This window comes from Choristoneura fumiferana, chromosome 27 (genome assembly GCF_025370935.1).
Source record: "Choristoneura fumiferana chromosome 27, NRCan_CFum_1, whole genome shotgun sequence".
Classification (NCBI taxonomy): Eukaryota; Metazoa; Arthropoda; class Insecta; order Lepidoptera; family Tortricidae; genus Choristoneura; species Choristoneura fumiferana.
The window spans coordinates 5,511,767-5,539,111 of record NC_133498.1 but is presented as its reverse complement, the minus strand read 5'-3'; the positions used below and the strand labels follow the sequence as shown (position 1 = coordinate 5,539,111).

Here is a 27,345-nt window from a genome sequence, read left to right as displayed (position 1 = left end):
ACCGTTTTAATTTGTCACTGTAACCCCCCAAGTACCCGCATATATTTTATGAAACAAAACAAAACTACCCACAATTTATTAATATTTTTTTTTACCTTGATTTTTTATTTATTTACTGTCAAGGCATGTTTTATTAACTACCATTGCTGAAATTAGATCCAAGCCGTAGCAAGGGAGATGAAACTAAATTTACCTGCTCATTAATAATAGACCCCATACTGTTGTATCTAATTATCTCCATGCATTCTAAAACATCGAGACGGAACCCCTTGCCACAATAATGTAACACTTCATACGAATCTGAGTCCGCTATAGAATGATTTAATTCCAACAAATTTTTGGCAAAATTCGACTTATCAGGATGCTTATTCCTATATGCCGAAACATGCTCTTTAAATCTAGCATTAGCGTTTCTATTGGTTAATGAAAAACATATTCCTCGCAACATCCTCGCACATCTCTGGTGGAAACGGAGCCTTATGGGTACAGTATGATGATGCGTAGCATGATGCAATGATCGACTTTGTCACTTTGACGTCTAACGTAATGACTAATATGGATAAGTAATAACCGAAACCAACAGTCTAGCCAGTTTGCACAAGTTGTCAAATGTAACGTAATGACTACCTAACCAAAAAAGTTGTAAACCGACTTTGTCACTACAAAGTTCATATCTCCAAAACAGCTGCGATTTTGAAAACATGTCTAAAATTGCTAGAAAACAAAAAACCGCATTCAAATTGGTCCACCCGTTTAGCTACGGTGCCACAGTTAGACAGACACACATAGCGGTCAAATTTATACACCCCTCTTTTTGCGTCAGGGGTTAAAAATGACTACCGGTCGCCGATCACTAATGATGATGATGACAACGTCCAGTGTACGCTGTGCTTACTCCAGCAATGATGTCACCGCGTAACGTCATCCGACACAAGATACAACCGCGGTTCTGATTTACCTTGATTTGTGTAATGATTTAATGATACATCGAAGTTAAACTAAGCCACATGCTATATCTATTTTTATTTTTATCGAATTCAAACCATTTTTATTCAATTTAGGCTATAACAAGCAGTTATGAATGTCAAAAAATCTACAACCGGTTCAGAAAAACTTCTGTTGAGAAGAATCTGGCATGAAACTCAACGAAGTTTTTTTCTCTAAAAACACATTTATAACACAAACACTGACTAACATCACAATTATTTAACACGACTACATTTTTTACACAGTAGATTAGCTATTTGAAGCAAGGGATTGCCACGCCACGCCAATGCGGATTAGAATTATTTCCAAATATGCCTGTCCATAATATAATAATTCCATTATCTAAGTTTAGTCTTAGATGTTAATGTCTTGACAATTTTGTATCTGTATTGGTATTCTCATTAAGTATTTCTTTTTACTGATTTAATTACATTTTATTAATGGAATTGTATTGTATTGTGTAACTTGCGAGTAAGTGTATTAAAAAAGAAAAAAAATAAAGAATTTTGCCGATAACTTAAAATCAGATTAAAGTATCGTTGGAGATAGTGCAAACTCGCTTATCTACAATATGTCAATACCACGTATCTGCAACGTGTAGTTTTACAGAGGATAGTTTTAACTTCAGATTTGTTTTATTTGAATTTGAAGTTGAAATTGGAAATCAATCTTTTAATATATAAAATTCTCGGGTCAAAAATGTTTGTGACCAAACTCCTCCGAAACGGCTTGATCGATTTTTATGAAATTTTTCAATTAGTTGAATAGTTACAAGCTACTAGTATGTCGGATATGGGATCCAAAAATGTATAGTGAACTATTCGCAAACTAAGTACATCTCTTTCTCTTGTCAACTGTTATTTTCATTATGTTTTATGTACAATAAAAAGAAATACAATACAATACGATACAATATAACAGATGACGGATATACATGCCCACACTAACAATGCCCGCATTCTTTTTACACAACACTGACTTAAACTAACCTTTTACATCTCTATAATGTCAATTCTCAATGACGTGTCACTTGTTACCATTTAATAACATAATAGTTTATATGCTCTCGCTAAGAGTTACATAAGCCCACAAGAGAGGTCGTGAAGCGAGGCTGACCAATGACATGAGCTCTTGGAAATATGAATGAATGAACGATGAAATCATCTCAACTTATTTTTTTAAATAATTTTCCTGATGTTGGGAAAAAACATGATATCTTTTCGCATACGAGGATTTTAGCTATTTTAATCTTATATTCAAAAGCGTAAAGGCTGTGGTAATAATATTTATGAGTAAATTTTTCAAAGATCCTTTTAGTTTTTTTAGTTATGATTAGTTTTTTAACGACCTTTATTTGACTTTGATTAATTTCAATACAAAAGAGTTCAACGCGCTTGTTTTGATACTTAGTGAGACTTGAATATTTTCTCTTATTTTTTTTTATTAAATTTGATTGGCTCGATCTTTTGAAATGTTTTAACCGTCGGTGTATATCTTGACTCACAGTTTTTAATACTTTAGTTTCCTTGAGACACAGTCTTCCTTGTGGGTGTTTTTAAACTAGAATTAAATATCGACTCACTATTACAAGGGCCTACGTTCGCCAAAAACTTAAAAACTCTATATCTCAAACATTAAGGTTGAATTTCGCATTGTGCTTAAGATCATACGATCTTTTGGTAATGAGACGACGATATGGCATGAGAGAGATATCAGATTCTATTGTTGCTTTTTATATGCGAATGTTTTTATAACTTCCTATGTTTCGCATTATGTTGTCAATCTATTTATCTTTAGCTATTGTAAAGTAATTTATAGCTTGCGTGTAAAAAGAATATTAAAATTAATGTTTCCGTGAACACACGCCTTCTCTTAGCATAAGAGGGCTTGGGCTGTAGTTCACCTGCGGGCCCAGTGCGTATTGGGAACTTCACACACACTTTTTAAATGGAGCCTATTTTTTTACAACGTTATAATGTAAAACTATTTCGAAATAAATGTTTTTTAATTCATTTCCTATTATTATTTAAGCGTGTTATATTTCAGGAAGGTAGTCTAAACCTAGTGGTTGAAATATGTAGATTTGGGCTAGACTGGGCCCACGTAGGATCTACGCCCCAAGCCCTTTCATTCTGAGAGGAGGCCTGTGCTCAGCAGCGTGACGTATAAAGGCCGTTATGGGACGTAATGTTATTTTAAAGAAACGGACAACAAAAACATCATAATAACTGACAAATACGTTTCTTAATCAATTTACAAGCTTTTGGTTTTAAAGCACCATAGAAAGTCACACAGACAATGTGTACACAAAGTATTAGTGAATAATATCGAAAGACAACTGTTCAGTGATTGTACAGTTGTAGACAGAAATGTTAAAGGTAGAGCGTGAGAGGCAGAAAATAAATTGATAGATAGATAGAAAAGGCGGAGCGTGAGAGACAAAAAGTATCTGAAAATATAGTGATAAATAGATAGAAAAGGTAGAAGTAGACCGCGAGAGACAGAAAATAAAGCAATAGATAGATAGAAAAGGTGGAGCGTGGGAAACAGAAAATAGAGTGGTAGATAGATAGATACAAAAAGGTAGAGGTAGAGCTTGAGAGACTGAAAATAAAACGATAGATAGAGAGAAAAGGCAGAGCGTGAAAGACAGAAAATAAAGCAATAGATAGACAGAAAAGGTGGAGCGTGAGAGACAGAAATATAGTGATAGATAGATAGAAAAGTTTTTTACAATCATGCAATGGGAATTATAGGAAAACATGTCCTAACATGCACTCAGTAACAACCAATTTCCTACTCTAAATACAACATAAGTGGATATTTTTTTTTTCAAAATTTCATAAATAAAATAAACAAATTATTAGCCGTAGGACTTCTAAATTCCACCATCGTATGTACCTCCCGCGTACGTAGGAGTCCATGAACGAGATGGACGGATGACCTGGTTAAAGTCACGGGTTCACGTTGGATGCAAGCCGCTTCCGACCGAAGCAACTGGAGGTCTATGGGGATGCCTATGTCAAAAAATAAAATAAAATGGGAGAGAGATGAATTATAGTCAATGTCACCGTCTGCGTGAGTCGTACAAGCGAGTGCATTAATATCTGACACGTCCTTCCGGCCCTAGAAATAGAGTCGTATCAGATATTTATGCACGCGTGTTGTGTCTGATATTGGTGCTGGTGACTGTACATACTGTACTAGTATAGTTTGGCAGTTGGTCTACACTTGCGCGTGCGCTGGTACCACGCTTACACAAGGCTGGTTACGTCATACGGTTTGGGCGGTCTGTTCTACGCTGCACCACACGTCCAATATTAACGTATTTAGGTCATTAAATCTACCCGTAGTGCCCCAGTGATTTGACCATGACCTCGCGAGTAGAGGATCTTGGGTTCAAACTCGGACTTGCACCTCTGTTTTTCAAATTCATGTATGCTAAATTAACTACATTTGAAATTTACCACGAGCTTTATGGTGAACGAAAACATCGCGAGGAAAGCTGCCCAAAAACGCACAGCAAGCCATCTGGTTCTGAGAGGAGGCCTGTACCCAGCCGTTGAACGTCATCATCATCATCAGCCGGAAGACATCCACTGCTGAACAAAGGTCTCGCCCTTAGAACGCCACTATGAACGACAACTCGCCACTTGCATCCACCGGTTTCCTGCAACTCTCTTTATGTCGTCAGTCCACCTGGTGGGAGGCCTGCCAACGCTTCGTCTTCCAGTTCGTGGTCGCCACTCGAGGACTTTTCTCCCCCAACGGTTATCTGTTCTTCGAGCGATGTGGCCCGCCCATTGCCACTTCAACTTGCATACTTTTCCAGCTATGTCGGAGACTTTAGTTCTTCAACGAGTTTCCGTATCCCGGATTCAATCGCGCAAAGAAAGTCCAAGCATATCTCTCCCGATAGCCGTTGAACGTATATAGGCTGAAGTGTTAAAAAGGGTTTTACTAGACAGAAGGACGGAAACACAACGATCCTATGAGATGTCCGTTTTTGCTGACTGATATATATAACTGTAAACAGTAAACGTGAGAACGAGATATTGACAAATACCAATCGAACTTAAGTACGCCAATTACGAGTATAAGCCAAAGGTCTAAGGGTCTGCGCTAGCTGCCGCGGTTTGCATTTTTGAATATTTTTTTTATATTATACTATGAGCAACACTAACTGCGCGCGTCACGTGCGACGGATTGTACTGGGAGAGGGGCTAGTGCAAAATTCGAAAATCGAAGTTCGTATCGTACCGTCCCTCTCACTCTCGTATCAAATAAGCGGGAAGGCAAGATGCGAAGTTCGAATTTTGCACTTCGTAATTTTGCCCTTAGGGTCACGAGGCCCAAGAGGAGTCCACTCCGATTTCACGATAGTTTTTTTATCGGCCCACATAACCAAGCCAAACCCGTTTTGTTCTGACATTGCCTCCACTGGCAATCGTGCAGCCTGGTTCCGATATACAAAAGCTATTTGCAGATAATAATCAATTGTTTAGTGTCCTAAAAAGTAATAGGTCTTGTCAGTTAGTTAAGTTAAACAAAAGACACGGTCAAGTGCGAGTCGGGCTCGCACAAGAAGGGTTCCGTACCATTATCTATGCAACATTAGACATTAGTAATAAACGGCAAAAAATCAGCCCAGCCAGCCCAGTCCCACTTTAGCTTAGACGCCGTTCGGCCTACATGAGTGATTTCAGGTTTATTACTAATGTATAGGGCTCGGAATTTTGCGTGCGGCTATTGACAGATTGTAGGGAGAGAGCACCGCTTTTTATCGATGTTATCGACAAATCGTTTTTTTATTTGTTTTTATTGTATACATTTTTTAGAATACTTATTTTACTTATTTTCAGTGGATGAAAAAAGTTCAAAATATCGGAAAGTTTAATTCGTATAAATTGCTTTATTGAAATCACAATACAATACAAAGACTCTTTATTGTACACCAGAAATAGTAAGCGATATAGAAAACAGATACACAGAAAAAAAAACACTATAATTACGAATACCTTTATATTTTATAACTTAACAAAAGATCCCTCTGAGACCATTTAACGTTAGGTAGCTTGTTTGCCTACCCTTTGATAAAATAAAAGAGAAAGTATTATTTTGTTTTCCTTCAGTTCTTACCATAGCTTATTTATTTTATTTTATTTTATTTATTGTAATTTTTACTAACACAGGTTAAGATAAAATTGCTTAACAAAATGAGTCGTAATGTTACTTGAATAAATGAATTTAATTATTATTATTATTATAGCCAATATAAAGTATTTTATAATTATATTCCAACCAAAACTATATTTACAGTTATTTTTATAATTTTCATTGTTATAGTTAGTTAAGCTATCATTGGTTAGTTCTTTTTTATGTCATAATTGTACAAAATAATATAATTACCTATGTATTAAATTAAATCAATTAAAAAAAATGTATTAAAGTTACAGCTTAATTAACAGTTGTCGATTTCGTATTCAAATTCTATTAATTTCAGTATCGATAATATCGATAAATAGCAGTGCTCTCTCCCTACAATCTGTCAATAGCCGTAGGTACGCAAAATTAGTAATGTTTATTAACTAGTTAGTTAGTATTAGGACGATACTGTGAGCATCACCGGTGGAATCTTAAATTTGTATCGGGCGTGGAACAACACTTTAAGTGAAACATGGTGGGCAGCCAACGTGTTAAAGAAGCAGGAAAACTCAGTCATATGAAACTGCAGGCACTGCGAGGTTCGGTGAGGATCAAGGTCATGATCCATTATCGTCGCGCACTGATGCCCCCGCGCAGCCCACTGCGTCGGTGATCTATGACGACTGCCCCACTAATATGCCCCACCAGTATTCTAGATGTTGTGCGAGTGCGTGTCTATTACCTCAATTTCGCTCTCCGCGCTTAATGATTTAATAATTAATGCAATTTCAATCTCATTGTCTACATCGGTTTTAGGGCCATTAATTAAGGGCTGTTACATTCTAACTGCAAACGCTGACTGCCCATGCATGTAAATCGCAGTTAGGGTGCAATATTCTCGACTGCAATGGAAGAAAAAAAATTGCTGTTGGAATACAGTACTATGTAAAATAAACATTCAAATAAACAACATGTAGGTATGTTTTCTTTCACAATATCATGGAGCTGTAATTTTCCATCCTTGTCTTTCAAAAGAAGCGCAATTTTTATCACCTTCGACTTTCGAGAGGTATATTCAAATGGTGTGATTTCTATAAAAGCCGGCCAAGTGCGAGCCGGACTCGCACACGAGGGTTCCGTACCATTATCTATACAACATTAGATATTAGCAAAAAAAACACGTTTGTTGTATGGGAGCCGCCCTTAAATGTTTATTTTAATTTAATTATTTATTTTTAAAATGAATATACGACACAATATTTTATGAATATATCAAGCGTCTACATGTTGCCGTTATTAATATCAAGCAAAAAAAACACATTTAAATTTATTTATTTTTTTATTTGTTGTTATAACGGCAACAGAAGTACATAATCTGTAAAAATTTCAACTGTCTAGCTATCACGGTTCATGAGATACAGCCTGGTGACAGATTGACGGACGGAGACGGACGGACAGCGGAGTCTTAGTAATAGGGTCCCTTTTTTACCCCTGGGTACGGAACCCTAAAAACAAGCGAACTAGTATCTCATCTATCCAGCCTAAATAAAACAGTGTTACCTTAAATTTTATTGATAAACACCGAAACAACACAATAGAATTTATGACGAAAGTACCTACTCACTTGTAACAAACTCCAACAATGAATTATATAATTATAATGTAATCAATTCAGAGATTTAGTGCTATCGGAACATCGTTACAACAGGCTATTTCTAAATTTTCCCATAAAACAATGGCTCTATGTGAAATCGTATTATTTCGAACAACTTTACAACTCGAACCGTGACACTGCAAAACATACTGTAACTGCTTTTATTCAAGGTCCAAGCTAACAGCTTTAAACGTTTGTTATTTGAAATTACCATAAATATAAATTTGATTGCCATTGGAATATCTACCCTAATATTTATTCGTTTAAGTCCGTAACAAGTCCATTAGATATCTTTGTAAATTATGGCATCGAAGCTCCAAATCAAAAAGATTATAAGTCTAGTTATGTAATTTAGCACATTACACTCTAAGGGCATGTAAAAGTAATGCCGTCTTTGTTTATTCGGACAAAACAAACAAAGACGGCATCACTGATATCTGTCACAAAGTTAGTCGAGAAGTGGTGGAACTGGCCCTAAGTGTAATACCTATTGTAAGGGCGATTTTTGAAAGAGTTGTTTTAATTGTAAAATAGAAAACCACCTTATTGTCACACACTTTAAATCACAATCGATACTTCTTTATGTTACACGGTATAAAATGAGGATAGAAAGAGATAGTATATGCGATCGCGAGCGCCCGTGCGTTTGACAAGCCTCTTGAGTTTTTAATTTTATTTGGCCTTGGTTAAAGTTAATGGAGATCAGTTAAAGCCTTCATGGTTTAAATGAATTAGCAAAGGCCGCAACAGGTTTTAAGAAACAAACAAATCTGCTTTTTACGACCCGTTACAGTAGGTACTTTTGCGTAATTATCACAGAAATAGATGTCGTTTTCTTCGTTTTTCCAGCGGTTGCCCTTTTTAGGGTTCCGGTGCCAAAATGGCAAAAACGGAACCCTTATAGTTTCGCAGCGTTTTCAGGGAAAACTATAACGGCTAAGTTTACTTGAGAATTATTAGTAGTTTAAGAGTAAATAGCAGCCTAAGGTATAAAATATACCTAAACTTGGAAGATTCCGTATAAAATACGAAATCCATAGAAAAATATTACTTAATTTTTTCGTAATGGCTACGGAACCCTAGTTTGGGCGTGTCCGACACGCTCTTGGCCGGTTTTTTATTATTACATTTGGCCACGTGCTTGGTAGGGTCCTACAATAATGATGTTTATCATTACCAGCTAGCATAGTTCCAGTGTACAGTCAACGTCATAAATAAGTAATCACTTTTGTACCTTGTCACTTTAACGTCATGTTTGAAAAGCCATACGAAATTGTGTAACGACTGAAAGCGACAAGGTACAGAAATGATCACTTATTTATGACGTTGAATGTACTAAGTGGAAGTCTATAACCTAACCTAACCAACAAAATGTTGGAAAACCCCGACTTTGTCACTTTAAAGTTCAGTCACAAAAACGGCTGAACCAATTTTGATAAAACATGTCTTAGAACCATCGCTAGAAAACCTGCTGTCAAATAAAAAACTGCATTCAAATCGGTCCACCCGTTTAAGAGCTGCAGTGCCACAGACAGACACACATAGCGATCAAAATAACACTCCTCTTTTTGCGTCGGGGGTTAAAAATAAAGAAGTCATCGTAATCATCCCAGCATATATAGTCTAGTTGCTTGGGCTTTAGTTCCCAGTGGGCCTAGTGATTATTGGGAACTTCACAACCACACACCAATTACATAATTTCTTTGCCGGTGTGTGCACATCACGATGGTTTCCTTTACCGTACAAGTACAAGTTTAAATAAAAAAACTTATTTCTATTGTATTAATTCGATTTGATGTACTTTGGGTTAGGTTAGGTTAGGTTTATTTTATTAAAAAGTTCAGTGAAGCTCCTATCCTTGGAAATTATATCAAATGTTGTTATACCGATCATTGCACACCCGGTGACATGTATGTTTTTTAAGTATTTTATTCGTAATTATTTTATTTTAAAAAATGACTTTCTGCCAAGTTTCTTGCGGTGCATTCTTCTTGGCAATGATGGTCTTTCCGAAAGCGCTGGTAGTTTAAGAAATGACGTGTAAAAGTGCCCATTGCGGCCTATTTACTGAATAAATGATTTAAATTTGAATTTGTAGTCCGTGTCGTGTTACATTCCGGGCCTGATACGTTCCTATAACGGTCATGATATGATACGGTGAAGTGGGTAGAGACCTTAAGTGTAAACAACATGAGTGTAGCGGGCCAGCGTCTCATGCATATGCAATCTTGACCCCGTTTGTCGCGACGACACGCCCGCGACAAAATTACTCTTTTGTACACATTACATAATTTCGTGTTTTACTTCGCAAGTTAATATATTTAACTGGGCGCTTCGCTTTACTTGTGTTGTCGCAAACTGAGAAAAGACTGTTTTTACTTTTTTTTGGAGTCATAGTTGTTCAGTGACTTTTGATAAAAAGTACTCCATTTTAATTAATAGCTTAAGCCCCTTCGTTCTCATGAAAGAAAAAACAGACTACTCTACTACTGTATTCCGTGAGAATTTGCAAAAATCTCTGCCTCATTTAGTTCTTTACAGCTTTATTATATCAGTATAATTTTATCCTAAAGTAGTAACTATACCTAAAACCACGATTTATACTTAATAAGTAGAAATTGAATAAAATAAATAAAAATCGTGGGAAAATTTACACCAATTGACCTAGTCCCAAACTAAGCAAAGCTTGTACTACTCGTACATATGGGTACTAGGCAACGTATAAACATACTTTTATAAATAAATTCGTATTATTCATACAAATATCTACCTCGACCGGGAATTGAACCCGGGACCTCAAGCTTCGTAGTAAGGTTCTTTAACCACTAAGCTATCCGGTCTTCAACCTGAAACTAGCCAGACAAGTCCCTAAATATGGTCACTGGAATCCATCCAACAGCCACCATTACATCACATCCCTTAACCCCAAGGCTAACTGCAGTTGCAACACTGTTAAACTTTTAAAAGACGCTTTCATCTTCTGTAGCACTCGATATAATGAGTAATAACGCTTAAGTATGTCAATGATAAGACAGGTTATATAATGTATGTCGGTATGAGTGTATTGAGGTCGATATAGCAGATGTATTTGTTTTTTCATTTTTTTTCCACCCCGTGCTCCTCATTTTGGTGGTTTGTGGGAAACTGATGTCAAATGAATAAAGATGAGTTTTAATGCAAATAATTTATATTATGTTTTACTGAGTTGGAATACGATTCTGTGTCAATGAGCAACTCTTTATTGTACACTTAGTTTCAATTACTCGTCTTGCTTTATTTCAGAGGTTTACATCCGCGGAAAAATAAAAATTATTGTATTTGCCAAATTTCAAGTTTCTAGCTTCACTGATTAAGATTGTACGTTGCGTATCAGTCTGTCAGTCATTGAGTAATGGTATAATATTTTAAGTTAAGGTACTTATGTACATAAACTAGCAGGTAACAATTATACCAAACATACATACTTAGTTATAAGTGCGAACTAAACACTTTTATTCTTACATTGCTTTGTAAAAAGGATAAATAGCATAATCATAATCATGACCAAAAAAAACTATAAAAATAATTATTACTGAGTAAGATCCACCAGGAAGTTAAGAATTTCCATGACATTCGGTGGCAAATTATATACAATTTGGAAGCAGATGTCGCACAAAAAATTAATTAACTAGTGTATGAGTAGTAGTTTTGTTGTTGTCGGAAACCCGGAAACGACCGAACGCCTTCGAGCGTGACTTATAAAGATGCTCAAGCGTTTTTAAATTTTATGATTGTACAACTTTATACAAAGGATAAGGGAACTTTGAACCTGACTACGAAGCTTGAGGTCCCTGGTTCGATTTCCGGCCGGGGCAGATATTTGTATGAATAATAGAAAGAAAGAAAGACCCTAGGTCAATTAGTGTCGTGTGTCCCATGATATTTATTTATTTAGTGCTTACTTTTCTTAAGTTTATTTTAATAAGCCACAACGAAACGGAGAAGGGAGTCTATTACAACTTTTACAAGCTTTTATTTAACTTCCCGTTTATTGCTGTTGTTTTTTGGGTAAATCTTACAAGTTCATTTTGACCCACTTCCAATGGTCAGATTGATTTGAAATTTAGTATACATACAATATAAATTGTTTTGGCAATAATTAAATTAATTTATAATTGTTTGGCGGAAATTGGCTTTAAAAGAGCTATCCAACGATACCCCACAAGTATTCATATTATAGTTGAGAAAAAAAAATCATCCCACTTTATGTCCATGGGAGATACCGTATTTTTTTTTTTTTTTATTTTACCACTTTTTCGGCGTGACTGATATGTATATTCATGCCAAATAACAGCTTTCTAGTACTAACGGTCTCTGAGTTTAGCCGCGGACAGAAAGACAGACGGACAGACATGGCGAAACTATAAGGGTTCGTAGTTGACCACGGAACCCTGAAAACGTGTCCAATATTTGACAAAATAATTTTTTTTTAGTACACTGGCTAGTGTTGGTCAAAAAATCAAAATCAAAATATCTTTATTTCATATTTATAAGTTAATATATTAACAGAACCTGGGGCGTCCCTTTAGTCTAAAAAGCCTGTGTTGGGACGCTCCGCTCCTCCAAAAAAATTTAACGCTTAGGTACTTAGGTATTCTTTAGGAGTAAATTACCACACAATGTAATCACCCAACACAATTCTAGATCTTACTTCACAAGAGCTAGTCCCTGGCTAGGTACAACGTTGCGTCATTCGTTGATCAAACACTTTCACAGTTTACTTCGACTGTACCTACTTACATGTTGTAATATTCACAGTCTAACACAATATGGAAACTGAAATAACTCAATTCTCCTCCTAAATATCCTAATGTGATACGTAACGCATAAACAAATAAGTTTTTGGTAAAAAAAAAAAACATTTTTAATACAAGCTTTTTTGCTGACTGTACTTTTTGTCGACTACTTGCATTGTCAGCCAAATTACATTTGCATACCAAATTTCAAGTCGATGCCACTAACCGTTGAAGAATTCCGTCCTGCGGAGACGATCCTGGGTGGACTACCAGAATGTCACTACCACATTATTGTATTGTCACTCTCTCTTATCTGTCTCTGACCATGGGGCTTTAAAATTCAAGGTTCGATTCTACTCACGAAACTAAGGTACTTTTATTTTGTGATGTTCAAAAAATTTTTTGGATCATTTATCGGACATGGCGGTGTTATCGCTGTCTCTTGGTACGGAGGCCTTGAAATAATTTTTGACGTTTATTTGACATCTCTAAGATAATTTATTTGTTCCGACAATTAGTATTGTATCGCATACATTGAAAATTATATTTAATTTATATGTTTTTTTTTATAAATGATCATTTTTTTTAAAGTAGCAGAATAAGGGGCTGTTTCACCATCCATAACATCCATTGATTAGTGTTAACTGACAGTTAAATGCGATGCCGTCTCCGTCTATTCGAACAAAACAAATAGAGACGGCATCACATTTAACCGTCAGTTAACACTAATCAATGGATGGTGAAACACCCCCTTAAAGTCCCAAGGTTGGAAACTCCCTGTATACAAATCGTCAAATTAAAACGAAATGTATGATTATTGAAATAATTATGCAATTCATAAATTCACGGTCGTTGGGTGTGAATGTAGTTCCTTGAGTGCCGTATGGCCGTTAAGGCTCGTGCTACATCGTAAGCTAGCTAATAAGCGATAAATTTAAGTAAGTTAATCTACACCTGTTTGGTAAAGGTCTCCCCACACCTATCGCCGTGGGCTTTAGCTTATTAAAAAAACGCTTTACGTGTACTCAATGAACGAAAAAGATGGCGATCGGATCGGCTGACGCAAAACGGCGTGTAACGACGGGAAAACGTGTTATTCACCCTTATTTGTGGACATAGAGCGTATTTTGGTTGGCTAAAGCCAATTCCACTCCGATAGATGTGGCGACCTTAATTTTGGTGCACATATATAAGTTCTCATGTTCGTTGTTCGAATTTACTAAAGTAACTTTTTATGTATTATGTTATTGTAATATTATAATAGTATAGAAGATTCCTTTATATAAATTTTTAGTTAAGCTTATTTGTATATATTAAATTAAATAATAATTATGTTGGTACGCTATCGCATTGGATGTCCTGTAATGATGGTGTAATGTTTATTAAATAAAATAAATAAATAAATAAATAAAAAATAAAAAAAGTTGGTCATCCAACTATAAAAACAGCACTCAGCAAAAAAACTTGAATCCAAAATGAATCTTTTAATTTAAGAGTAAGTACCTAACCTATTTAAAGGTTTATCTAACTACTACACTCCCCACCGCTGTATACACGAGCAATAAATTCTATCCTCATTTTACGAGTACCATCAGCCAAATTTGTGGTCTACAACCCTAAGTTGATAATGGTTTGCATGTCATACAACAATAATGCCAATAGACGTGTCTGTCAACTTGAAAGTTCGACTTTAGCGACATTATTCATTTGATAGGAACTTGTTTAAAAATTGATAGACCACTTATTTGGCTGATTATACCTACGTACAGGTAGGAGGTAGCCCAAAAAAATACTTTGAGGCGATTTTAATTTGCTCATAATAATTGAAACTTTAACGGGAACGCTTGCAAGACGTTTTTGTATCAAAAATATACACTAGAAAGAGAGAGACAATCACTTGTGCGTTGTGCGCTACGCACGCAGTGGAACACATTCCTTTGAGAGAGTACAAAATGTAGCACGAGGCACTTTTTGGTTCAAACATTAAAATGGTTGCAAAATGTCATAATAATTATGCATTTGGAAACTGATGCAGTTTACAAAACGTCTTCAGAGTGTGATGTAAACATATTTAAAAAATAAGAAAAAACAAGAATTAAGATTTTTTTCTACAAAATTATGTTTTTCATTGCACACTCTTTAGTGTGAAATGTATTGTCAATCACGTCTTGGATATTACGCTTTTGAGGACCAATACTACTTATTAGTACTTTACTAGTAGATAGGGGGGAGATGGTTGGCACAGACATGGGTTGTTTGAAGGCATCAAGTAGGTTAAAGCGGCAGCGCCTAATGTGGAACCTTTTCACAGAAAATATCATAGTGACATGTCATGACAACCTACCAATTACCAGACAAGATTTTTTTTTATGAAAACAGTATTGGACATTGGACTGCAAGTTTAAACACTATGATTAAATACTTAATGAAGATAAATATACAAATCAATAATTATCATTTTTGTATAATGATAAGAAAGATTACACTTCGGTTGGGTTTCAATAAAAAGCAAAAAGATCTCTCCGGCGGGGAATCGAACCCCGGTCTCCCGCGTGACAGGCGGGGATACTTACCACTATACTACCGAAGACTTGCTCAGCAGTTTGAAATTTTGTATTAAAAGCAACGGCACACAATGACTACTATATTCTAGCAAAAACTATAAACAATCAGACATAATTAGGTATTCATATTCATACACCCACGGGATCTTGACTTTCGATTTTCATCCATAACTGTACTTACATTATGTATGACTGTCGTGTATTATGTAACGGTGAAAACGTTATGAATTCCCCCGAGAGATGGCGTTGAATACAACTATTTATAATTATATTTAGACGGGGCCAAATTGGATAATTCTTTTTTTGTGTTCGTTATTCTCAGGACAAGGTTAGTGTGAAACAGAATAAAAAAGAAACGGGGGCGAAGCCGCAGGCAACAGCTAGTAAATACATAAAAAGTGATCACATAATGGCTCTTTTTCCTTTTGAGATAGTGAGCCTAATAAAAATCGAACAAAACTTAAAACCGCCAGTATAACGCGTTTCGTAACTTGTAGATACAATTGGCCGTCAGTATGTAATCAAGTGCGAACCCAATTTAATTGACAAAGTCGGTTAAGTAAACTACGAATATGTCTACCAATGTGCGCACGCATCCGCTTAAAAAAGTTTTTAATGATCAAAATTAACTATTTTGCAACTACATCTACAACCGGGCGTATAAGATAGCTACATTTATGCGACAGGTATATAACGTGTCTCACTCTCATCTCTGGACAATAACCGAAATCCAGAGAAGATTTACTTCTTAGGAATGTTCTAATATTGTACATTATTTAATTGATTTGATGAATAATAAATAATTATTATTTCTTTAATTTAGTGTTTTTTTTATATAATGTGACAATGTAATTTCTTTATTAATCAAGTGTATTTTGTTTCTATGATGAGTATTTTTTTTTCTTTTCTTTTTATATTTTCTATGACTCATGTTACTTGAAATAAATGATTTTTTTTTATGTAATAATAAAAATAATGTTTTAATTATTTGCTCCTGTTAAAGAGCCCACCCGGTACACAGTTGTCAAATAATAGTCCCTGGTAGTAAACATTTCCTAATGTTGCGATGTTAATGTCGATTAAACAGACAAACAGACGCGGTCTACTTTCGTTCAAATGCAGAGAATTGGGTTAAATAAGTATTTGTATTATTTGGTAACACAGGTGTTTAAATGCATCAGTTAAGTTTCAAATTATTTATTATGTTTGTATAGAAAACTATAGTACCTACACATTGTTTCCGAGTAATTTTTTTTATTCGACTGGATGACAAACGACAACAACCAGGGTATTGCAGATTCGTTGCCAACCTAGAGGGCCTAAGATGGGATACCTCAAGTGCCAGTAATTTCACCGGCTGTCTTACTCTCCACGCCGAAACACAACAGTGCAAGCACGCTGCTTCACGGCAGGATTAGCGAGCAAGATGGTGGTAGCAATCCGGGCGGACCTTGCACAAGGTCCTACCACCTGCAAAATCTTAATTCTTTATTAAACTTTGCTAGTGTTTACCACGGATATGCTTGCGAAAAGCATTAAGTCCGACAGCAGAATTAAAATTCCAGGGTGTTACTAAACGGAGCAGTTTCCTGGGTAAAAATAGTAGATTGTACAACAAGAGCATAAAACGAGCCATTTCACCGGAGACGTTCATATAGCCACCCGAGCAGGTACGGCGAGGGTGGATGTCTATATACTACATAAAATTACCACACCACAAAGCACGAAGCGAGCGGGCCGCGGTAGCGGCCGGCGTAGTGCTAGAACCGATCGGCGGCGTTTCATGATATGCCTAAGAATTTCATGATCTGCCTAAACGTCACAAGGCAAATCGTTAAACAGTGAGTTTGCGGATGTCCTTTAGCCAATTCATGAAATGGCGCCATTTCACGATATGCCTAGGAATTTCGTGATCTGGTGGGTTTTACGATCAGCCGCCGACATCCATACGGACACGTTAACCTTCTACAGGTAGAGTTGTAGAGTCATTCACGATGACGCGTTATTATATAATGTCATTAATGTCTAATTTTGTCAAAATCACGCGTCTTCGCGTGTTTTTACCTATACCTCGACGTTCGACAACATTACAGCGGTCGTGGCCCGACCGAGACTAAATATATAATCAAACAAACTATCAAACTGTTTGATCGCTAAAGCATTCGATGTAGCAACAAAACATACTATAGCTTGATGACTTAACCAACCATTCCATTAACTTTACATAACAATAACTGTAACGTTAGTTGGCGATAGTAATAAAAATAAGACTGTCTTTATGTTGCGGTCACGAATTTGTACTTTCATTTGTGAGGCGACAAATAACGAACACCTTAAGACAATGGGTTAGTAAGTTTCGGTGCTTCAACATTTCATAGATAATATAAAACACATATATGTACAGTCGGGTCAAAGATATGTTTCCGTGAAGCCGCAATAGTCTGCACCGCCACTTTGAGAGATAGTTTTTTTTTAAGGAGAACATAGTCTGTTATTAGGTTCTTACACAAAAATACTATTTACAATGTCCATATATCAACTTATTTTTAGAAAAGCCAAGCAAAACCGCAGCAATGTTATAATATGTTTCATAAGTTTTTTTTTTATTCGACTGGATGGCAAACGAGCAAGTGGGTCTCCTGATTTTAAGAGATCACCACCGCCCATAAGCATCTGCAACACCAGGGGTATTCCAGATGCGTTGCCAACCTAGAGGCTTTAGATGGGTTACCTCAAGTGCCAGTAATTTCACCGGCTGTCTTACTCTCCACACCGAAACACAGCACTGCTGCTTCACGGCAGGATTAGCGAGTAAGATGGTGGTAGCAATCCGGGCGGACCTTGCACTAGGTCCTACCACCTGCAGAATAAGTCATTGGTTTATCCGGCTCGAAGGACTAATATATTACCAAACCTTCGAATAGTGGCTGTCACCAAGGCCGCGGTTTAAAAGTTCTTCTGTGCACTATTAAGTCTAGATAACAATTAATGAATAACAATGTTTAGTGTTTTTGCATTTGTCCTAACGTTTGTTTGTTTGTTGCAGACTGAACCATGTGGAGTATACTACTAGTCTGGGCCTTGCTGGCAACCGCGCGAGCGAAGCAGATACCTTCCGACACTGGTAAGGACTCAGCCTTATCTGCCAACAAAGCGAAAGCCAAACCAACTTTTGATTGGCAACGGGTGTTTTCTTTACTCGGGGGATGGTTCGAAACGCGTCGTGTTTGTAGTGTTTGTGCCTGTGTAACATATTATATTGTTTGATGTGCAAGAGGTAGAAGGCGAGTTCTACGTGATGTAACATATATGTCGAACCGCACAGACGTAGCATGTGGTGCATTGTTTTAGCAAAAAAAAGTAAAAAAAGAACAAACAAGAAAATGAAAGCAGAGCTAGTGACTAATAGTATGCCTTGAAAAACTTTTTAAAACAAACACGCAAATAGACGAATAGACATAGATAAATACACGTTATAATCATTTTTTATACGTGCTGAGCTGGCAACGTTGCATTTTTGTTAGTTTTTCTCGATTATTCCGAAAAATAAAATGAAAATTAAAAATGTGGTCTCATAGAACTCTTCTTAATATATAAGTTAATGTGTCTTCTTCAATAATTATTCGTGACAGACTTTTATATTCTTTAAAAACGAATTAATGTTTATTAACGCTCTTAATTACCATCATTATTGGAGATGGGCGCAATATGCAGACAGACACAAAAAACCGCATCCTGGGTGGTCTGATCATAAACTTACTGCAACCGCGATGTGGTAGGTACAGGCAGCATCAAAAGAAGCGGATTGCAATACAACATTAAAAAGCTTTAACAAACACCACAAATCAACATAGCGAGTAAACAGAAACAAATAAAATAAAAAAAGGAGACAAATGGACTCGTGGCTTAAAATCGTCACAGAAACATTTGTATGTTTATAGTTACGATGATAAAATAGTAGCGAAATGAAAATACAAATTTATTTATATATAACCGCCTTATTTTTTTTAATAAATGGCTTCTGTCCAATGGGGCAAAGAGTCAGAATGGCTGGACGGATTTGGATTAAATTTAGTAAGTATGTAGATAGCGGACATTTGGAATAAATAACGCATATGAGAGTAGACACAGGGAAGTGATTACAAATGATTTTTTGGTCCAAAAATGGACTCCACAGTAAATATGATATTAGTAAATAGAAAAAAAAATATGAAAAGTAGAAATCTACAAAATATGTATACCATTTTATCGTCCAATTGGAAACCAAACCTTCATTAAATAGTGTCAATTAACACAAATAATTAATGTCTACAAATAAATTAATAGGTAAGTATACATAATTCTTCGACCTGAGCCAATAAAATTCCCCAATTTGCAGAGTAAGCCATAATTATCGAAAGGTAAGGTTGGTTCAATCAAATAATTAATTTTATAGAGACTAGACAGACTTCGGTGAGGAAAAAATGATCATGTCAATTACGAATATGTATAACGAATTTTCGTCGTTCAATTAATTCTATCAAATAAACATATTTACACAATTATTTAATGATAGGTACAATGATTGTTAAAAACAGTGGTGGGTTCATTGAGATGTGAATATGATCGGGATTAACGTTCAAATGTAAGTTGCTACGGAGTAATCGTAAAAATTGCTTTCTTTACACCATTGTTTAATTCCATTGAATTCTATTTTACGTGTCCAATACTTTCTGATACGTACTCGATATTCACAAGAACTAATAGACCTAATTTGCAGGACTTAAACACTCGATTCTACAGAGACCCAGTCCGCCGCACAAATTAAGAATTGTCTCTCAATAACCGGCTGGTCCGTTCGGCGCGCGCAGGGTCAACGGCCCGGCGCGGGAGTCGCCGTCCGGCGCTTTTTAATGGTGTATCAATGCTGGAAGGATTTGAGTTTGAATATAAGATTATATTTAAAACAATTTTTTTCGCTATCTGTACTAAGGACTGAAAACACAATCCACATCAACTAGAGTTCCGTCCAATACCGAAGTGAAATAATGAATTAAAATTTTGAATTATCTGATTTAATAGCTAAACGAAAAGTTGCAGGCCCAAGGGAATCACCCTTTTACTTCTGAGGATAGTTCATTAGAAAGGTATGATAATTAACGATATAATGTCTGTACGTTTATTTTATGTAGTCATCTAAAGTTCCATATCGGTGTCGAATTTCAAGTCAATCTGCCCCCTAGGTACCTACATCACAAATTAACTTAATCATACAAAAAAATGACAATACAACTTTATAGAATGGTAGCACTAGTAACTTACTACTTACTTACTATACTACTTGATTAATATTTTGGTATAATATTTCGATAAACGATTCTAAGGGGCTGTTTCAGCCTGTCTCCCATCTGTTTACCATCCCTTGATTAATTTTATTTAACGGATAAATGTGATGCCGTCTCCGCTTATCGAACAAAACAAACAGAGACGGCATCAGATTTATCCTTCAATAAAAATTAATCAATGGATGATGAAACGGGGGGGGGGGTAATTCTAACTTTTTGGATATTGGATCCTAATCGCTAGTAGTGGATAAAAAATGCTTTCAAACATTCCAAGTTAAATATAAACAGAGATGGGAAAAATATATTCGAATAACGAATAATAATATCGAAAGAATTATTATTTTCCAAAAATATATTTTACAATACAATACAAGAACTCTTTATTGCACACCAATACATAGTAAGCAGTACAAAAAACATTGGTATATGCACAGAGATTTTCTAAGGTAAGCAATAGGTGGCCTTATCGCTTCAGAGCGATCTCTTCCAGGCAACCTTTACTATGGAATGGATGGAGAAGTAAGAAATAAATTTAATAATATTTTTGTTATTTATTTTAATTCAGTTTAGTCAAATTAACCCAACGAACTGCTGAAATATCCTGATTTATTAAACCTAAACTTGCCGCAACATTATGTTGAGTGGGCCCCAATTTATACTATTCGATGGTTTTTTTTAATATTATTCCTTCCTATTAACTTGTTTTTTCTGTGTATCGAATATGTGTAAATAAATGTCTCTCTCTCTCTCGTGAGTTTGTTGTCACCTAACTTAAGCCTCCAACGGAATCTGGTCCATGTGTTTAAGTAAGCATGTAATAAAAACCCGCGAAATACCGTTGAACATACTCGTTTACTTAACGCCAAAGTGTCGTGATTTAACGGATATGTCAGTTATATCGATAAAATATCGCACGGATATGTAATGTCACAATATGGTGACACAACCACTCCTTTTTGGGTGTAAGTCGGTAAAACGGATGCATTGGGTAAGTAGGCTACACAAAAATACAGAAACGGATATTACTTTCATGTTTACTTTTTTTTTATTAATGCTTTTCGTGTTGAAAGTTATTTAACAACTGTACATAAGATATCATAAAACACATGAAGTTGACGGTTAAAAAGAAGACGGAAAGAACTTACCTAAGATACCTTAACTAAATATACAAATTATACCTAGTGCCATCCACGAAGACGCGTGATTTCAACAAAATTAGACTTTAATGACATTGTAATAAGAACCACGGCACGCGTCATCGTGAATGACTCTACCTACACTATATAAATAAAAATTATAAACAGAACATCTCGCTCGTCTAAAAGATCTGCCTGTGACAGGGTTCTCATGACGCTGGCCTCATTACCCCTTTGGACCGCAAGTGCGATCCGCTGGGATAAATACGCGCTGGCTCTTGGGTCCCCAGAGGTAGATAGATAGATAGAAACTTTAATTAACCAACCGGGAAGAAAGGGCCTTTCTGAAAGACTTCATGTCGGCTGACCAAGGCCCTAAAGTCTCCACAGCAAGCGCCGCAAGGTCGTAAACCTTATTAATAATAATACCTAATCCATTATATTTACTTAATATTTTTATACCAGACACTTTTTTTTAATAATTAGCACTGGTTTTGTTTTTCCATCACTGTTTCGATTAAAAAACGAAATTCAATCGAAATTTTTATTGAGTCTCCGTTTTACGTAAAAGTTTTATCTGTCCGTTTGTCTGTCTGTGGCATCGTAGCTCTCAAACGGATGAACCGATCCCGATGCGGTTTTTATACGTGAAAGCAAGTTGTTAAAACTGGAATTACTACAAGGAAGTTTTACGTATCCATTGCTATCCCAATCCCACTAAATGTATAACACGGATTTTAAACAAATGGTAATTTGAAAACCACTTGCAAATAGATGCCCCAGTGAATTTTGAGATGTGGTTTTAAAAATCTGCATCCAGATTGGAAGTTAATGAAAAAAAGGTCAAGTGTGAGTTGGGTCGCGCACGAAACTACCACGGTACTAAGGGCCAGTACAGATGGACTTCATTCCAACTGCAACGTAACCGCAACTGCCGACTGCTATCGCAGTCAGCGTGCAGCTTGCGTGCAGTTTGCAGGTGGTAGGACCTTGTGCAAGGTCCGCCCGGATTGCTACCACCATCTTGCTCATTAGCTTGCAGCAGTGCTTGCACTGTTGTGTTTCGGCGTGGAGAGTAAGACAGCCGGTGAAATTACTGGCACTTGAGGTATCCCATCTTAGGCCTTTAGGTTGGCAACGCATCTGCAATCCCCCTGGTGTTGCCAGTGTCTATGGGCAGTGGTGATCTCTTACCATCAGGAGACCCACTTGCTCGTTTGCCATCCAGTCGAATAAAAAAAAAAAAAAAAGTTATGCCGACTGCAATAACAAATGTATCGGCAGTCGGCAGTTGGCAGTTACGTTGCAGTTGGAATGCAGTGCAGTCCGTCTGTACCAGCCCTAAGATCAAGCAACGACGTAGGTGGCATTTTCAACTCACTTGTACTAGATTTTTTTTAATACAATCACTCAGGTTTTGTACTTTCGTAACTGGTAAATACTTCCCCAGTTTTATACGCTTCCTTATTAAAATCTCCGCTAAACGTAACATTTTGTTCCGCTTCGCATCGTTCTACCCACCTCTAGAGTTGTTAGTTTATCGATAGTTTGAAAACATCGATATTTTTGGATGCAAAAGCGATCGAGCCTTAAGATGAGTGCCTATTTACGAAAAAAATGGAGGCTTTTTCCCACCAATGGGACACAAGACACAACAAAAGCTAAGTAAAATAAAAGTGATAAACACTGACATGCATTATCTTTATCTGTAATGTAATAGACAATATTGAACACTATTAAAAACACGTTGGTTTGCAAAATTGCAAATTCAATACTTGACGAGGGGTAAAATGTGTGTGTAGGTACTTTCATGATAAAATCCGTCAAAAGTATGTAGTAATAGAAAATCCGACTGTTTTCATTATAAACAATTTGTTAAATTACTGGGTACTAAATAGGTATCATCTTACAACACATTACCATCTCTGGCAATACAATACAAACTTAATTAATCAATATGAGTAATTAGATATCCTATCATTTTTGACAAGGTATATTGCTCATCCAATTGATTATTTAATCGTAATTTCATTCATTGTTCTAATATTAGAACATCGAAAATCTATTGCTCGCAATCAAAAGTTTGTTTCAATAGAAAATTAATGAAGCTTACCTACTTATATGAATTATAATATGGGTAACACAAATACAATGAAAGTCAGTCTTTTTTTACATTTAACTGAATTTGATTGACCCCTAACCCCTATCTCCCTTATGTTAAGTGCAGATGAGGCCAAAGGTGTAGGTATCTTACTGATTCAGTAAATAGCCTATTCACTAGAAAAAGAAAAAAAACATTTTCACTTCTCATGCTCGTAAAGTTCGTATTTATGCTAGATGTAGGCGATATAATATTACTTTTTATGCTCCAGTGCAAAGAAGTTCGTAAATATTTTTTTATATTTTTTAATTAATATAAAACTAAAAATCAACCAAATCAAGCTAAATAGATCAATAAAATTAAAAATGTATAATTATATACTAATGCATGAACAATAAAAGGTACATAGTAATTGAACAATTTTTTCCACTGTTGCTATTTCATTTCCTCGCCATCGAAGTGAAAAGCAGTGTAAAACGTAAAACTCGAGCATTAAACATAACTGGTAAATACTTCCAAATAAAATTGAAAATCGATGTTTTTAAACATCACTACTGCTTTCTATCGAATGTATAACTGCAACGTATTATCGTACCTTTTAATTTGTGATGCTTTCCAAGTGTGTTACGGTCTGCGGTCAAATCTAAACTGTTATTTTCCTGTAGTTGAACTAATTCATGAGTATTTTGTATGGAAACTCCCTATTATTTCTAAAATGTTTCACATCAGTGATGTGATGTGACATCACATTAGGGCTTGTGCTCACTAGCGTTTTTGCCGGCGGTTTCTCGGCGGAGCGACAAGGCTACTACGAAACTCGAAACTCGAAGTTCATATCGTACCGTCCGTTTCGCTCTCGTATTAAATAATAAGTGTCAGAGGGACCGCACGACCCGAACTTCGAGTATCGAGTTTCGTAGTAGCCCTGCGGGAACGCGGCGCGCACGCGGCGTGCACGCTGCGGTATCTCCGCTATAATTTGCCGCCAGTGTGTCGCCGCGGTGACACCGACCGTATAAGACCGGGACTGCAGCGTTTCCACCAATAATGTGCGAGGATGTGTTGCGAGGGATGTGTTTTTCATTAACCAATAGAAACGCTTCATTTACCTATCCTCGCACAGCACATCTCTGGTGGAAACAGCTGAGCGGAGCGAGGCGAGGTAAATGAAGCGTTTCTATGGTTAACGAAAAACATATTCCTTGTAACATACCCTCGCACATCTCTGGTGGAAACGCTGCTTTAATCGCCGCGTCCACGCGACGACAATAATTGATTGCCATCGTATTCCGATTGAGATACAACTTTTTCCGATGACAATACATTATTCACTACATTATACGTTACATCTGGCCGGGTGACACTCTTTCCCGGCCCGGATAACAGCGACATGGAAATACCAGCCCTGTTTTTTGTATACACGCCCATAGAAACTGACAGGAGCTTCTATGGGCGTGTACACGAAAAATAGGGTCAGTATTTCCATCCCGGTATTATCCGGGCCGGGAAGGAGTGTAACCCCATCTGGCCTTATACTACGAAGCTGACGCTTACATTATTTAATAAGAGGTACGAACGATACGAAACTCGATTTTTGAATTTCGTAGTAGCCCCCCTGTACCGCGTACCCCTTAGGGTCCGGCTACACGCTCAATCATACTTACGCGATTTCCAAATTGCACAAGCAAAGCGGTATATAGCACAAATGGCTTATGGAAGCCATACAGTTTTTGCGCCATTATTTTCACAAACCGTTTGAGCACGCATGGTCCCTTATTTCAAACTTATCCTCCGTCTCTCTTCCAGAGCTATCCACGACAGCGATAGCGACGGCGACAGAAGAGGACACGACAGCGTGGCCGGGCTCGCTCGCGCCGCTCGACACGCTCGCTGTCGCGTGCGAGAGAGACAGCATGCACGTGACGGTCACGCTCGCGCGGAATTCTGTGCTCGATGAGAGGTGAGTGATGGTGATGGTGATGGTGATGATGATGATGATGATGATGATGATGATGATGATGATTATATCTCCGTCTTTAGGCTGAGTTTTCACCAAATATGTGCGAGGACGTGTTACGAGGAGTTTTCCATGAGCCAATAGAAACGCTTCAGTTAGCTATCGTCGCACAGCACATCTCTGGTGGAAACGGCTGAACGGAGCGAGGCGGGGTAAGTGAATCGTTTCTATTGGTTCACGAAAAACATTCTCGCAGCACATTCTCGCACATCTCTGGTGGAAACGGAGCCTTAGGCACGTTCAGGGAAAAGCTAAGGAAATTGTGGCTTGGCACTGACACCTACATATTATTATAAGGCGAGACTTTACAATTAGTCCGCTTCTATGTCACAACATTATACAAAACAAGGTATGACATCCATAAGAACATGCATACATTTTAATTAACGATAGCTATAACTATTGAGAACCGTTTTATCGAAAAAATATAACAATTACCTTTACTAATGGAGAGTTATTATTATTTTTAATTTTCTCGAGCAGCAATGTAATGCAAACATTTATTTGACGTTTCAGAGAGGCAGCAAATGTTACTGTCAGTTGTTATCTTTGTTACCGATACATTGCGTGCCGACTTAATTTGTATGATAAAAATTTTTTTATTTTTTAACTAGAAATACTAATTTACGTTCATTCATCATCATCATCATCATCAGCCCGAAGACGTCCACTGCTGGACAAAGGCCTCCCCCTTAGAACGCCACAATGAACGACAACTTGCCACTTGCATCCACCGGTTTCCCGCCACTCTCACGATGTCGTCAGTCCACCTGGTGGGAGGCCTGCCAACGCTTCGTCTTCCGGTTCGTGGTCGCCACTCGAGGACTTTTCTCCCCCAACGGTTATCTGTTCTTCGAGCGATGTGGCCTGCCCATTGCCACTTCAATTTGCATATTTTTCCAGCTATGTCAGTGACTTTAGTTCTTCGACGAATTTCCGTATTCCGGATTCTATCGCGCAAAGAAACTCCAAGCATAGCTCTCTCCATAGCTCGTTGCGTGACTTTGAGCCTCTCTAAGAGGCCAACAGTTAAGGACCACGTCTCAGCGCCATAAGTCATCACTGGCAACACACACTGGTCGAAGACTCTAGTCTTCAGGCACTGCGGAATATTGGACGAGAAGACATCACGAAGTTTCCCGAACGCTGCCCATCCGAGTTGGATTCTTCGGGCGACCTCTTTGTCGAAGTTGGACCTACCCAACTGGACAACTTGTCCAAGGTAAACATAGTGGTCAACAACTTCGAGTACATCGCTCCCAACGATAACCGGCACGGGTGTGACATGGACATTTGACATGATTTTAGTCTTGTCCATGTTCATCTTAAGACCCACCTGTTGGGAGACGATACTGAGGTCACTGAGCATAGTATTGAGCTCCTCCAGCGACTCCGCCATTATGACTATATCATCGGCAAAACGAAGATGGGTGATGTACTCGCCGTTGATATTGATGCCGAACCTGTTCCAGTCCAAGAGCTTGAAAACGTCCTCCAACGCATTTGTGAACAGTTTCGGAGAAATAACGTCTCCCTGTCTCACACCTCGCTGCAGTTGGATTGGTTGTGTACTCTCGTCCTGCAACCGGATCGACATAGTGGCGCTGCTGTACAAACTCTTTAACACCTCGATGTATCTATA

General features: G+C 37.1%; 1 protein-coding gene and 1 non-coding gene across 2 annotated transcripts in view; one reads left to right on the top strand and one right to left on the bottom strand.

The window, feature by feature from the left end:
* Positions 1 to 27,345, top strand: part of pio (zona pellucida domain-containing protein piopio) — a 68,777-nt gene that overhangs the window by 20,727 nt on the left and 20,705 nt on the right. The window contains exons 2-3 of the mRNA XM_074108829.1: positions 18,172 to 18,249; positions 25,493 to 25,646. Of these exons, the coding sequence (XP_073964930.1) occupies positions 18,180 to 18,249; positions 25,493 to 25,646 (224 nt within the window). The 5' untranslated portion in view covers positions 18,172 to 18,179. The remainder of the gene's footprint in view (positions 1 to 18,171; positions 18,250 to 25,492; positions 25,647 to 27,345) is intronic.
* Positions 15,080 to 15,151, bottom strand: TRNAD-GUC (transfer RNA aspartic acid (anticodon GUC)). The gene has a single exon. It is a non-coding gene; the product is annotated as a tRNA-Asp (tRNA).